At 41.4% G+C, this 14,822-nt stretch overlaps 1 protein-coding gene across 2 annotated transcripts; it reads right to left on the reverse strand.

Moving 5' to 3' along the window:
* Positions 1–1,147: 1,147 nt before the first annotated feature.
* On the reverse strand, positions 1,148–4,509 carry LOC136508707 (cytoplasmic tRNA 2-thiolation protein 2-like). 2 transcript variants are annotated; one of them, XR_010772090.1, is made up of 8 exons: positions 4,222–4,509; positions 3,409–3,757; positions 3,056–3,318; positions 2,846–2,967; positions 2,684–2,762; positions 2,128–2,520; positions 1,786–1,998; positions 1,148–1,705 (listed from the first exon to the last, which is right to left on the reverse strand). XR_010772090.1 is itself a non-coding variant. In XM_066503457.1 (8 exons), the coding sequence occupies exons 1-3, from the start codon at positions 4,369–4,371 to the stop codon at positions 3,133–3,135; spliced, it is 738 nt and encodes a 245-aa protein (XP_066359554.1). In that variant the 5' UTR covers positions 4,372–4,509; the 3' UTR covers positions 1,148–1,705; positions 1,786–1,998; positions 2,128–2,520; positions 2,684–2,762; positions 2,846–2,967; positions 3,056–3,132. The 2 variants fall into 2 exon arrangements, 1 of the variants encoding a protein (XP_066359554.1); XM_066503457.1 differs by having other exon boundaries at positions 4,169–4,509.
* Positions 4,510–14,822: the final 10,313 nt, after the last annotated feature.

Here is a 14,822-nt window from a genome sequence, read left to right on the forward strand (position 1 = left end):
AAAGCACGAGTTCAAAAGTAATTTGAGTAGCAATTGCAAATAACTTTGATCCTTCAAAACAGGCAAAAAAAAAAAACAAAAAACAAAACAAAGCTGGTGAAAAGAAATAGAAACCAAAGCAGGCAGCATCCCCTGAGAGATTTATGGACCATTTTAGTGGGCTCCTACAGCTTGTTCGGTTGACTGGTTCATATTGTTGCTAGTTTGTGAAGAAGTACTGCTGACTGGTTTGTGTGAGAGAAAAATACTGTTCTGGCTGAAAATTTACGATCGTTTACGACAAGTCACAGCCAAACGAATAGGCTGCTAATCGATAACCCCATTGTTTATTCACATACTCTGACGATAATCATAACCCCATTGTTTATTCACATACTCTGACGATTGAACAGCGAAGAACATTTGAAGTTTGAAAGTTTTGTCAAACTCTGCCAGAATCCATCAACATCAGCCATCAACCGGGTAGTCGGTTTTATAAATCCTGTTCCAACCATCTAAAATGAAAGGCCCTGTAGGACCTTGGGGCGGCTTTGTATGCATTTGTGTTGCCGTCATCGATGAAAAGCTGGATAAGCCCTTGCACGTTGGCTAGGATTACTTGTCAGGCTTTATGCCAGCCCAATCAGATTAAAGTGGCTAACCAAAAGGTCTAACCTTTACAAGCTTTAACCTAATTACTTATATGATATAGGTTCCCAATATTTGACCAGTGTATGGGCTCAGCAACACTGAGCAGTGCACATGGATGCAAGCACGCATGCGATGCATTTCACAAGAAAGGCTCCAATACACTTGTAACGTGGTAGCTACTAGCCATTAGATGAGACAATGCACTAGAATGCAGGGGAAAAGACAGCCAAAGGTCTAGTATAAAATGACTTACTGCACTCACAGGGATGAAATATAAGTTACATGATAATGCAGTGAAATGCAAGTTGATAAGGTAGTTGCACAAAGCAAAATGCAAGGGACCACTTATCTGCAGTGTTACCACTTCATTTCCTGCAACTGCTCAAGTATTATACATTTGTATGTGATATGTCATGTGCATATGCTTTGCATTGGGAATAGGATGTGCATCCCTTCAGGCCTACAAGGGACAAATATGCAGCACTAGTCTGTACATCCCACAATGCCAAAAGTATCCTTCGAATCGTGTATAGAGGGGGCTAATTGATTATAACCACAGTACATACATAATTTATAGAGAAAATGAATTGTTCAAATCACTGGATAAATTCAGCTTGTTACAATGTTTGCTGGCAGAATAGCTGGCACAGCACGAGAGATGAGACCAATCGATATGAGATCACATGTAAGTGGGAAACATTCAGCTCTCCAACCTGCGCTGTCTTGATAAAATGAGTGGAAACTTGCTGGCAAGTGATGGTTTGCCTCATCACTATACAGATCCCGGATGAGTTTGAGAATATCAGGAGCTCAATAGAGCAGTGCCATACTAGTAACACTGGTTTCATCAAGGGGAAAAGAACACTGCTATCTATAAGTTTGGCATATGCCTGTGTGAGGCCCAATTAGAACTGGTATGTCTTCTTGTACAACAAACGAAACATGTCAGTATAAACCAGCATTCGGACATTCCATATGAATTAAACATTATGCCTCCAACAAATTATGTCATGAAATCAGAGATTAATGTCAGTTTTCATCATCTTCATCCAGCAGGTAGTCCGCTATCTGATCTCTGAAATAAACACTTTACCGTATCAGTGCACTTGAAAGAATGAACATGACATGATATTAGTAAATGAATAGAGAGCCCACCCTTTTAGTCCCAAGCAAGTTGGGGTAGGCTAGAGTTGAAACCCAACATGAGCCCCTAGTCACGGTTCAGGCACGTCGATAGCTGCTTTCCAAGCACTCCTATCTAAACAAAGATCTCTAAGTATATCCCAACCCTTTAAATCTCTTTTTATTGCCTCCCCCATGTCAGCTTCGGTGAATAGAGAGCCCAACATACAGAATCCCCCATGTCAGCTTCGATGAATAGAGAGCCCAACATACAGAAATACACCCAACATGTTTGCCTTAGTAAATCACTGATAACATGCACTAAAAATACCCAGACAATGAGGCAGCACGTAAAGAAAGATGTGTCAGCCTCACCTTACTGAGCTATGGCTGGCAGATGCAGTGTCCACTTTCTCAGTCCAAAGCTTCGGTAGTAGTGAAAAGAAATGTCCATGCATATCTGTAGCTGCTGGGAGAATCTGGAAATGGCAGCTTTGACAACAATGAGCAGTATACAGATCAATTTTCTTCTGAACCTTGTGCTTTGTGTTTTCCAAATTCTGGAGTTCTGATTCACTGAACGGGCTTCCACATATCAGGCAAAGAATCTCAGAGAAAGTAGACTCGTTGGCATCAATGTTCTGAAACTTGGGACGAAGCCGTGACGGCAGGAAATCATGGTAACCGTTTGCTGAGCTTGTTAAAAGAGAATGGTTTAAGCTTTTGTGCAGTTCTTAAAATGGTATGCTCTCGGGAAGGGTTCTCTTCCTGTAAATAGAAACGAGAAAATGTTTAAAACTATGGCTTGTGCTGCCCCACAAGATATTCATAAAAGTAATCATCAAACAAGAGTACAGCTTCAGCTCAATTACAGAGTAGCTAAAATTTTAGGTCTGCAAGAAAGTGACATGCAAAGAACAAGAGGCCCTACCCTTAGCCGTGAAACAAAGGATGCAACTAAGCCATTGATGCCGCTGCAAGGCCTATTGAGAAGTTGCTGTGTCTTCAAACTGACCAGAGAACCCATTATTTATAATAAAAAACACTGCAAGAACAACAGACAACTAGGCTAATAAGTGAGCGTTTATCTTACCTATCAAGTTCACAGAGCAAGTTAAGCTCTTGGGCCAGGCAATCATGAAGTGGAAGAACCACAGGCACTTCCTACCGTGTATCAACATACTGGACATCAGCTGGTAAAGCGTAGCCTTGCCCCTGGGAAAATTAGTAATTCCATTATGCTCTCAGAGCTCTCTGATGTTCTTTTCAAGAACGATCAAACATCACCAGATCAGCTATATACCTTCACGGTCAGTGGCGGATGCAGGATGGGAACAAAGGGGGGGCTAAATAATGAAGATTTAGGGCTAGAGCTAGAGATTAATAGTGATTTGAGGCTAAGTAACCGTGGTCTAATGAAGAAATCAGGCTCACTAGGGGGGGCTGTAGCCCCGGCAGCACCCCTTTGGATCCGCCCCTGTTCACGGTTGCAGATAGCACATGGCATGCTATTCCAGAAGCACACGTTCCCAGCATGATCTTGGTGTAGCCATTTTCCAGTGCAATCTGAGCAAAATATCAGACATGAAATGGTAAGTTCGACCTATATAAAGATAAAAACATGTGAAAGCATAGACAAGCACTGAAGGGAAGCACCTTCTGCAGTGAAAGCATGCGCAGGCACCGAATAAAGTCGTCCCTACCCATCTCATCATTGATCACGCTGACCAGCTCCTTCAGCCTGGCCGCCTTGTCATCTGATCCAGACGAGATCACGTCCTCAAGAGGGGCGACGTGCAATTGCTTATCTCCTGGTGATAAACTCGACACGATCGAGTTGATATCTTCGATCGCCGTATCGATTTCGTGTCCCGGACTCACTGAAAGGACGCTCTCGTCGACGAATGCGACGCCAAGGCTGAAGGTTGGCAGGGCCTGGGAGTTACTCGTCTCCCAGCTTTGGATCGCCTTGGACTGCATCTCGTGTATGAATTGCAGAGCCACCCTATGTTTGTGCGGCAACACTTACACTCAGTGGATCATAACAAAACAATTCAAGTGAAGCACTGAAGCAACATAAAAACAGCCAAACTGATTATCCTGCAACCCATGATTTTGTAAATTGTAATATAGCTCGAACCCAACGCTATATATGTTGGCCGTGTCCATTGATCCCTTTTCTTTTCGAGATGTTATGTATTGATCTTTCGTCACTGTGCACAGTTTACCCAAATTACCCGCCCAAATTACCCGATAGAGAGAAGGCCTAGAAATAAGGAAGGGAAAAAATAGGGAGAACTGGGTACCTGCTGTGTATTGATCTCTCGTCACTGTGCACAGTTTTTCCCAAATTACCCGGTGAAGAGAAGGCATAGAAATAAATAATGAAGGGGAAGAAATAGGGAGAACTGGGGACCTGGAGGCGGGACCGCCGGAGAAGGCGAGGAGGACGGCGTCTGTGGGGCGCACCATGGCGTTGCTCGTGACGGCGAGCTTGAACTTCCCGAAGAGGTGAGCCCGGAAGCAGTCGACGCACAAGCCGACGCCCCCGGCCACCGCGACGGCAGCGCCGCCGCCGTCGCACTTGCCGCACGTGGCGGTGGCGGCGGCGCCGGACATCTAAAGGCGTCCCATGCTGTCCGCCGAAGCATCCCCCTCGCCGCCTGCGGAGGAGGAGCACTGCGGCCCGCAGCCGGCGCCGCCGCAGGCTGAGGCGGCGGCTGCCATGGCGGGCGCGAGGAGAGGGAGACGCGTGTCTACTAGGGGTTTGGGGAATTGGGAATTTGGAACTGGAATTCCCTTCTCGCCTCACGTGCGTCGGTGCGTGTGCGAAACGTTTGTTGGGCTTCGTTTTGGGCCCATCTGGAGCTGGGATGCCCAAATAAGGGCCAAAGTAAGCCCACAATAAATAGAAAGTCTATTCTACCTCCTGAATTATTAGCATAGCGTGGGTTTTATCTTTAAACTCTAGACTACGTAGCGTATCCGTGCGTTGCTACAAGACAACTAAATCTTTTATACTAAAAACACACGGATCGCACAATAAAATAACAATACTGTTAAATTAAATACCGACGTCAAAGTGATATTTAATTCAAAAAGCAAAGTTCGTGAAATTAACACAGTCACAGAGAGCGCGACGTCGCAGGCTCATAAACTCTACTGTATAGACTTTTTTCGTGATACAACTAAGATAATATTTTATATCGGCAGAAAGAATTATACGATATCCATTTCTTTCATGCGCCAATAAATCCATGAATAAGTTCTGCTGCATCTCCATATAATCATGTACACACAGGTTCGAGTATATATATGTAAATAGGTTCGTGCCCGTGCGTTGCTACGGGACAGCTAAACTTTTGTACTAAAAACACATGGATCGCATGATAAGATAACAATACTGTAAAAGTATATGACCGACGTTAAAGTGACATTTAATCTAAAAAGCTAAGTTCGTGAAATTTACATAGTCACAGAGAGCGTGACGTCGCAGGCTCACAAACTCTACTGTGTAGATCTTTTCGTGATGCGGCTAAGATCATTTTTTATACCGGCAGAAAGAGATTTCCAATATCCATTTCTTTTGTGCGCCAACAAATCTACGAATAAGTTCCACCACATCTCCATACCATCCTATACACGGCGCTGGCAAGCGAACTAGCCACAACTTATGTAATTAGTTTTATAATTAGCTCATGTTTAGTCATCCTAATTGATATCTAAAAATTCAATGTGACATGAACTAAAGTTTAGTTCTAGGATCCAAACATCCCCTAACTCTCGATTACTGCTGGCTGCTCACTTGCACCACCATGCCTATGTGTCTACACGTATATACTCTAATGCCAAAACGTCTAAGATGGTCTTTATTGTCCACCCTTTAAAAATATCATAACTTGTGTATGCTATAGGATTGGGATGCTTTGCACTGATTCATGAGGGTGTCCATGAGAGTTGAAATTTTTTATGCCATTATGATGTCTAAGCTTACCAATCAGATAGAGACGAACTTGATTGTTAAAATATTTTCAACACTGCTTTCATATACTCCCTCTGTTCTAAAATAGAATTCATTCTTGCTTCCCGAGAAATCAACTTTTTTTAACTTCGACCAATTATATATAAAAGAATATTAATATTTATAATACATAATAAGTATCATTATATAGACCATTAAATATATTTTCATAATAAACTTATTTGGAAATATAAATGTTGCACATATTTTTTACAAACCTAGTCAAAGTTGAGAAAGTTTGACATGCACGCATCCTATAACAACTTATATTTTGGGGCAGAGGAAGTATATGCTAATGGGAGTTGTCAACTAGAAGTCGTGATGAATACAACAATACTTTAATATTATATGCTAATGGGAGCACGAAAAAACATAGGGGAATGGACCTATATACTAATGGTGGAATATTTGTTTAGGAAATTGCAGAAGGTTCACCAGTCTCACCATGTATAACATGCACATCTTTTATTTGGCACCACTGATATTCTCAAGGAGCAGCCACTTTTTAATTTTAGGTCTGCATACTGGAAACACTAAAATTAAGGGCCAACCTCATTGAGTCATCTTGCTTGATCTTTGCCAATTGTCTTGCTTGAGCTTTGTGAACAAATTATACCATTGACAAAGACTAACACATAAAGAGGTACAAGTTGCAAGAATAAAGCTAGGTGACCTACTATGCACCTAGCCTAAATTTAATACCCTCTAAATTATGGGCAATACCATATGAACTGTTGTAACCGACATGTTAACTCCATCATGTAGTACACCTAAGTATTGAACATGCACATGCATAGTTTTTTTTATCATAGAATATATTTTTGTCCTATGAGAAACATAATTTTTTTCTAAGTGACAGTAGAGAGCCTCAAAATATTAGACAGAAACTCTCATTTTACTATCTCTGCATCTGCTAAAAATTTAACTGAAGTTTAGTTAATCCATGGAATAATTTAGATTGTGCCTTTTGTACTGCCCCAACAATTCTTTTACCAAGCATATACAAAATCTAGTTAACAGTAATCGATCTACAATCAAAATCCATTACCTTGGTATCCGAGGATCATAATACAGAAGGTTTACTGAGTGCATGAGATTTGACACTCGGCAAATGCGCCATGACCGTTTCCACTTCGTCACGTTATTGTTTTAGCTCTCGGCAAAGTCTTTGCCGAGTGCCCGATAGAAAACACTCGGCAAAGAGCTGTTTGCCGGTACTGTAGATGTCGTGTGCTGTTTATCGAGTGTTACACTCAGCAAATCCTTTGCCGAGTGTTTTTTAGGCTTTGCCGAGTGTCTGTGGCACATGACAAAGCGACTGTTTCTGGTAGTGGTAGTGACCTGTAGCACAACTGGTAACCTGGCACGTCGACGATAATTGTGTAGGAAAAGTAAATTTAGCATTCTACATGCTATTGAGATATATCTTTGGCTTAACTGCAGTTGCTTTAGCTTTCTCCCACACAAATTCTTCAACAAGCTAAGGTGCACCAGAAGCCACTGCATCATAATATGAAAGGAGCTGCAACATTTACACACAAAAAACAATTATCCTATTGAAACTAATAAATTGTGAAATCTTGTGTTGAATTCTGTTGAATTACTCCATAAAAATCTCACACTGTGCTCTTGGATTGGTGCATATCAATGAAGATCTCTTCCCATGTCGCTTGGGAAGACAATCTACAGACTACACCAATAGACAAAAAATCCACAACATAGAGATTCTATTTTTTTGTTCTCAAACAAGCATATTTAGTCCAATCATCTATGACTATTAGGACCTATGATGTTCCAAACTTTTCAACTACCACTACTGTTCTAGCTCTAGCCCTGCTTATTAGCTATGAAAAGTTCTGAAGGTCTATCCTTCAGAAAACTACAAATATGATAGAAAATGCAGATTGCAACTGATATCCAGATGTGTCCACTCTTAGTGCCACAAATGTTGCTTAAGTTTCATCAACATGCTCTAATTTTCTTGTGTGAAGCTGACGATTTAGTTTTGCTATACTTCACTTTGCATAGCACTATGTTCCCTCCTCCCTCCCTCTCTCTCTCGTGTTAGAAACTTAAACTACAATATGCGTAACTAAAGGTTTAGGTGCCTCTGCTGGATCAATTATTGTTGGTTGAAAGGCTTTCATTGATGAGGCCTGATCAATTGTGTCTCAAGTATAAAGTTCAATGATTTCTTTTCTAAGAGGAAAAAGAACTGCACAGATAGCAAAGGAAATCTGAATAATATATACCTCCAGGCAAGGAAAGGAATGTATAAGATGTAAGATTCTTTGAAGAACAATAGTATTTTAAAAATTCATATCGTGTTTTGAACATTTCTGTCAGGCCAACAATCTCATCCTCGGATGAGTTTTCTTCGATGCAAATAAAAGATATGAATTAAAGTCTCTGATATAGCTTGGAAATAAACTGTTGAATGTTTCATGTACAACTCTCTACCCTGCAAATAAAAGATAATATGCATAAGCTAGCAGTCAGTAGATCTCAAGGGGGCACACTGGCTAAAGGATGCAACATTACGGCCATTACCTAGCCATGTACTTGTTGATGAGAATGTATATAAATATAAAGAATGTAAAAGACGATAAGAAAGATTGGTATTAGGCCAACTCATTTTGATTCTTTACAAACACATCTAAAAGTTAACATGTGGGTTGTGGACATCAAATCAAAACAACAAAAAGAACATGGATTCGACCATAAGTAGCATTTGCCCTCCTTTTTTTTGAAAAAAAGAAAGGTACTACAGAGTTACATGATTGTCAATCTTATCAGCACCATCAATTTTTGGCAATTGTAGAACTCAGCCAAGACACCCATTGAAGTGCTACATCCCTAGCTCGCAACCCAATTAAGAGTAAGTTCTCGCAAGCCTAGCTCTCCAGCTATTATTAAACTGCATGAAGGGCTCCAAAATGAAGACCACTATTTGAAAAAAAAGTAAATGATAATCCCAATCAACTATTTGTCTTAACTTCATTTTCTTGGCAAAAAAACAGTTTATGCAATTCAATAATAGTAAAAAATAGTTGGTTGCCGGAGACCCTACGCATGGACATCTTGACATACAGATTCTCCAACCCATCCAGCTCACCCTAGCATCCACGGGGAGCACCTGAGCTGGTGCCACCACTTATTCCGCAACCGCCACCAGCTGTGGGTTCCTTGATTGGCGAGTATCAATGCTGAACGAAAATGTATTGCACACTATTTCAAGTATATAGACTCCTAATACTATTTATATTCAGATTCGAATTATGAATATCTGATGACTGATGATAGTGAAAAGCTAAATTTATTGCACAACTGAACTAAATAAAAGGGCAATGGTGGCTACACTTACGTCAAGCAAGTCGGCGTCGAACCTAAACTTCCATGAGGCAGACCAATTCCGTCGCCTGAGTTGTCGCCACTCAGGCCTTCTTGTCCAGCAGGATCGAACAAGAATACACCAGGAGCCATCAGCAGCAACGCATGACTTAGTACAGTCCCTCGTAGCAGTGTATTGAGAAATAAATCAAATAATACACCAGAACCAGGATGCTTGCTAATGGATCTCACTACCATGTGACTCCCGTAACCTTGTTGCCGCTGGATCCTATGGACCTCGCCCCGGTGGAGAGGGCATCGTAGAGGAGGACGGCGCCGGAGGAGATCTTAATAGCAACAGTAAGGATAGGGAGAGGTAGGATGCAGTCATATGAGCAAGTTCTAATAGCACCTCATTCACATAGGAACATGATTAAATAAAATTTGCATAATCTCAAATATGCAACGATCATCTTATAGTAGTGTTTCTCATGATTATCATGAAATCATTGGCTGAGTAAGGAAATTGAAGGAAAAAAGTTATCATCCAGAATAAGATGAAATCATAAACCACACCTGATAAAGCAGTTGCAGTCGCCTTCTGTTAGCGCGGCATCATCGAGGGCCTCTTCACAGTCGTCCGACGGCGGTCGACGTCGATGGCATGGCTTTCAGACAAGGAGGGGGTGTTCCGGCGGCGTTTGAGGGCTGGATTAGTGTTGTGGCGTCCAGCCGACGAGTGCCTGGCGTGCGACGATGGTGGGGCATTGTGGTGTCCGGCGTCTTCTGCAGGGTGGTGTGGATTTGCGAGAGCGCACCATGGGAAGGATAGGAGGGGCGTGTCGATGTTGCCCTGGCATCGATCGACGATCTAGTTTAAGTAGAGATGAAAGATATCTGACCGAGCGAGAGAGGGGCACCGCATGATTGTTTCCTTCCATGCATGATTATTGTTTCCTTCCATGCATGTGGCCTCAGGTGATCGATTTGTTTCCTTCAAAGCAGGCGGGGATCGCAGGGATGACAGTTTCTTTTTCTATCGCGCGAGGTATCGCATGGCCGGAAGGGAGGAGCGACCCCAAAAAAGTCACACCAAAAAATTGTCTTACTTTTATTCTTTTTAGTTGTAGGAGATTTAGATATGTTACCTCTAAACTTTGAAAACCGTTCAAATTGCTTCCCTGCCCTGCTTTATACTGGTTTTATCTTTTTTAGTTAATTTTTTATAAATACTTTATAATGTTTCTAAGTCAAAAAATTGTATAGATACATTAGGATATGCCAAATCCAAATAAAATATTTAGAGATCATGAAAATATCTCTAGATGCTTCAAAAAAATATATTCAACTTTAGTAAAATTGAAAAATATCCGAAAAAATCTACTTTTAGAGTTCAAGGAGTAAAATCAAACTATGACAATAGTTTAGGGAGGTATAATAGACTTTGTCCATAGTGATATGGTACTTAATATGATTTTCCATCTTAAACTCCAAATCGGACATCTTATCCCCTAAACTCTTGAGTCTATTCAAATTACCCAATGCTCTGGTTTGGAGTGGTTTTGTTTTTTAGTTAAAAAATTCAATAAATACTTGATAAGGTTTTTAAACCATAAAAAAATATTTAGGTTTTAAAACTAGAAAATTGGAAATAGATTGGGATACGATAATTCCAAATGAAATATGTAAAGCTCATGAAAATATCTCTAAATGCTTCAAAAAAACTTTGCTCCAGAAAAATAGAAAAAAATCCAAGAAATATAGAAAAATTTCTCAAATATTTTAATCGGTGTATAAATGTGTTCCAAAAATTTTGTATGCAAAAATATGAGATTAAACTAGCAAAACATACATTAATATTGATGCATCCATGCTATGCATTTGTGTGGCTGTGTAATATGTTCAATATGCGATAGTTTAGGGAGGTACAATGGACTTTCCCTATTTTCTATGGCCCAAGCTTGATTCATGGCCAATGATTTGTTGATAAATTGGGTGGAAATTTTGAATACAAAATCAAGATGCATCTCGTACTGTCAAGTTCAACAAATTTTTAGAGTTCCAACAAGGTCAACAAATGAACAAATGCACATCCTTTTTATCTATCGTATGTATATGAGGACAAGCACAGATGGATCTAGCATGGATGGGGCTATCTGGGCTCAAGCCCTCCTACCCACTAGAGCTCCGTGGAGTTAATAAAGAGGGAGGAGAACTTGTTGTTATGCTTCCTAGGCCTCTAGCATGTCGAGGTGTTAGCGTGGTGAGTCATTGTAGTCGCTAATGTGTTGGCGAAGCCCCGCTAGTAGAAGTGTTTGTCGAGGGTGATGTTCGGGGAGCCCATGAGGTATATGGGCCAAGTCTTCCCCTAGAAGAATGTAGGGTCAAGATGGCGGACTAGAGGGGGAGGTGAGTAGTCCTTTCTAAAAATAATTGCATTGGCTAACCGTAATAAATACAGAATTAAAACTATCGGTCTAGCCAAGACTATACCCCTCTATCTAAGTTATCAAGCACCTTAAAAAGATCCTAAACAAGCAACTAAGGTGTCGGGCTAGCTAAAGCTCACCTAACCAATTCTAAGAGCAAGGTCACACAAACCTATGCCACTAGTACTTCAAGCACAGGGAAGCTCCTACACAACTAGTAAGCAAAAGCACAAAGCTCCTAAGCTCACTAGCAATGCTCAATAACAAGGCAACTAATGCTAATTAGAGAGCATAAATTACTTAGCTACACAAACTAAGCAGTGTGACTAACAAGGTTACTAAAACCAAATTAGCTACACAAGCAAGAAGGTAACTAGCAAGTTACACAAGCAAACTAATTACAAGAGCAACTACACAAGCGTAATGTATAGGAAAATAAATACAAGCTTGTGTGACGGGGATGCAAACCAACAGGAAGATAAGGATGACATGGTGATTTTTCTCCTGAGGTTTACGTGCTTGCCAACACACTAGTCCCTATTGTGTCGACCGCTCACTTAGTGGTTCGGCGGCTAATTGGCATCACCCGCCAAGCCCGCACATCAGGCACTACAAAACCTACCCACAAGTGAGGGTAGCTCAATGACATGCTCTACTAGAGTTGCCCTTCACGGCTCCCGCGGGGTGAGCACAATCCTCTCACAATCACTTCTCCGGAGCACTGCACAATCTTCTTTGCGTGCTTCGACGGAGACCACCACCAAGCCATCTAGGAGGTGGCAACCTCCAAGAGTAACAAGCACCACCGACTTGCAACTCGATCACCTAGTGCCACTCGATGCAATCTCATAATGCAATCACACTAGAATCACTCACTCGCAATCGATTCGCACTCTTACAAGCATAAGTGAGTTGGAGGGCTCCCAAGTACTCTCAAGCATGGACACAAAGTCCCCTTAGGTGCTCAACCTTAGCCATGGCTGAGACACCTCTATTTATAGCCCAAAGGACAAATAGAGTCATTGCCCCTTCACTGGGCAAAACCCAAGGTGACCGGATGCGCCGGTCCCTACGTCCGGTCACTCCATCGCTGCCACATGTTACTAGCCATTTGAACTAGCCATTACCGCCAATGGCTAACTCACACGCGCACTGACAACCTCCGCGTGCCAAGTCCAGCGCCGCCTACGTCAACGTACGTCACCAACGATCAGACACAGGAGCGTTGTGTCCGATCACCTCCAAGCGCCAGTGTCCAGTCATTTGATTGAGACCGTGCCTCTTCTGCTTACACTGACCGGATGTGCAGGTCCTACTGAGGCCAGCATCTAGTCACTTATAGTGACACCTTCTCTCCTCCGTTTCTTCACTGAGTTGATCCACATCAACTCCAACTTCTTCTCCTTTGCAAATGTGCCAACACCACCAAGTGTACACCACCATGTGCATGTGTGTTAGGTTTCCACAAATATTTTCCCAAAGGATTAGCACTCTTCTTGCCATGCCACTCGATCCTAGCAATGATGCAAAGTTAGATTACTCGAGTGGCACTAGATGACCAATATGCAAACAAATTTGCCTCTCTTGATAGTATGGTCATCTATCCTAAACCCGGTTGTGCACTTCTCTACACAACCTTTGACCGGTAAAATGAAATGCCCTATGGTTATACCTTAGCCTTGCGCATTCCATTCCATCTCCTCCAATGTTGATGCAACACATGCACCAACCGATCACAAATGATATGATCCAGTTCAAATCATCACGTGATCATATTGGTTCATCGATCTTGACTTCACTTGCTCTTCACCGTTGCTTCGGTCCATCAGCGCCAAGTCATCACTCAACTTGCCCTTCACACTTGCAACTGGTCCATCGAGCCAAGCCTTGTCTTGATCTTCTCCACCTTAGTCACATGACTCAATGTTATGTCTCATATGCAATGAGCTTCTTCATTACATATGTAAGCCTTGCAGCAAATCCAAGCCATCTTCACCGTCATGGCATGAGTTGCTCACACAAGTATACCTATGGACTAATCACCTGTGTATCTCATATTAATCACAATTAGCCCACCTAGGTTGTCACTCAATTACCAAAACCAAACAATGACATTTCAATCTCCCCCTTTTTGGTAATTGATGACAACTCTACAAAGATTTGGAAATTAAGCTCAAATAGATTCATGTTGCTTGCCCAAGTAATTTTACCATGTGTAAAGGATTTTGGATAAGTACCACCAACCCGAATTGATAGTATTAGCTCCCCCTACATATGTGCTAGAGTGTTTGGTTTGAAGCTCGCACATATGTATAGATTGGAATTGTGGGAGAGTAGTAACTACCAAACGATGCTAAGGTGTAAAGAATAAACCTTTGAAGCGTGATACCAATCGGAGTTACACTTTTAACACCATCGTTAGCACCATGAGTAGCTAGACAACATAAACACTAGAGACCCCATGAGATCAATATTATAAACAAGGTTCTAGTACCACATGTAGAAATGTAAGTCTAGCTACCATCTTATGCATGCTAGTTATCAAATCATCATTCAAGTGCTACAACTAGCATACACCACACAAGCATGCATATCAAATTTAAAAACTTATGCAATGCAAGCAAGCACATGAATATGCACATATCAAATACAATCAAACAAGTTCATAAGCTTGCTCCCCCTACTTTTGTGCTTCTCTTGTCTAAGAATTTTGATCCTCTCAGATTCTTCAATGTTGCTCCCTCTTTGTCCATGTCTATGTCCAACTTCTACTTCTTCGTCTCAATCTCTCCCTCTAGCTTTTATATCTTTGTATAATCTCTTCCCCTTTGTCATCAATTTCCATAAAAGGTATGCTTCTCATTGATACAAAGGCTTGCATTGGGGTAGATGGTTGAGGCTTGGATCTTGCATTTTTATGGACATTTCCAAATGTTGGAATGACACTATATGTATGGCTCTTGAGATACCACATATAGGATCTTTGACCTTGATACCAATCGGTGGGACACCTCCCCCTATGTCATAGCATGGGTCATTCACTTGATAAACTTGAGCTCTTGTAGGTGAGGGATGCAATCTTCATTTGATGATCACTTAAGTTTGAGGATCACTTGTGAACCACCATCTTGTATAGTTAATACCACATGTAGAAATGTGATACTATTTGAAAGAATTTGCTACCATCAAACCACTTGTTAGATTTGTCAATTTTGACCATTTCTTGAACATTTGCTATCTTCATGAGTGCCACTTGTAAGATATCACTTGTAGGTTGATCTAGACACCAC

This window comes from Miscanthus floridulus, chromosome 15 (assembly GCF_019320115.1).
Source record: "Miscanthus floridulus cultivar M001 chromosome 15, ASM1932011v1, whole genome shotgun sequence".
Lineage (NCBI taxonomy): Eukaryota > Viridiplantae > Streptophyta > Magnoliopsida > Poales > Poaceae > Miscanthus > Miscanthus floridulus.

Bases quoted from the DNA above. Each gene is read 5' to 3' on its own strand.
- LOC136508707 (XM_066503457.1), bottom strand. From the start codon at position 4,371: ATGTCCGGCGCCGCCGCCACCGCCACGTGCGGCAAGTGCGACGGCGGC. The intron at 3,758-4,168 runs GTCCCCAGTTCT...GCACAAACATAG, and splicing joins TCCGGCGGTCCCGCCTCCAG to GGTGGCTCTGCAATTCATAC. The intron at 3,319-3,408 runs GTGCTTCCCTTC...TATTTTGCTCAG, and splicing joins GCATGCTTTCACTGCAGAAG to ATTGCACTGGAAAATGGCTA.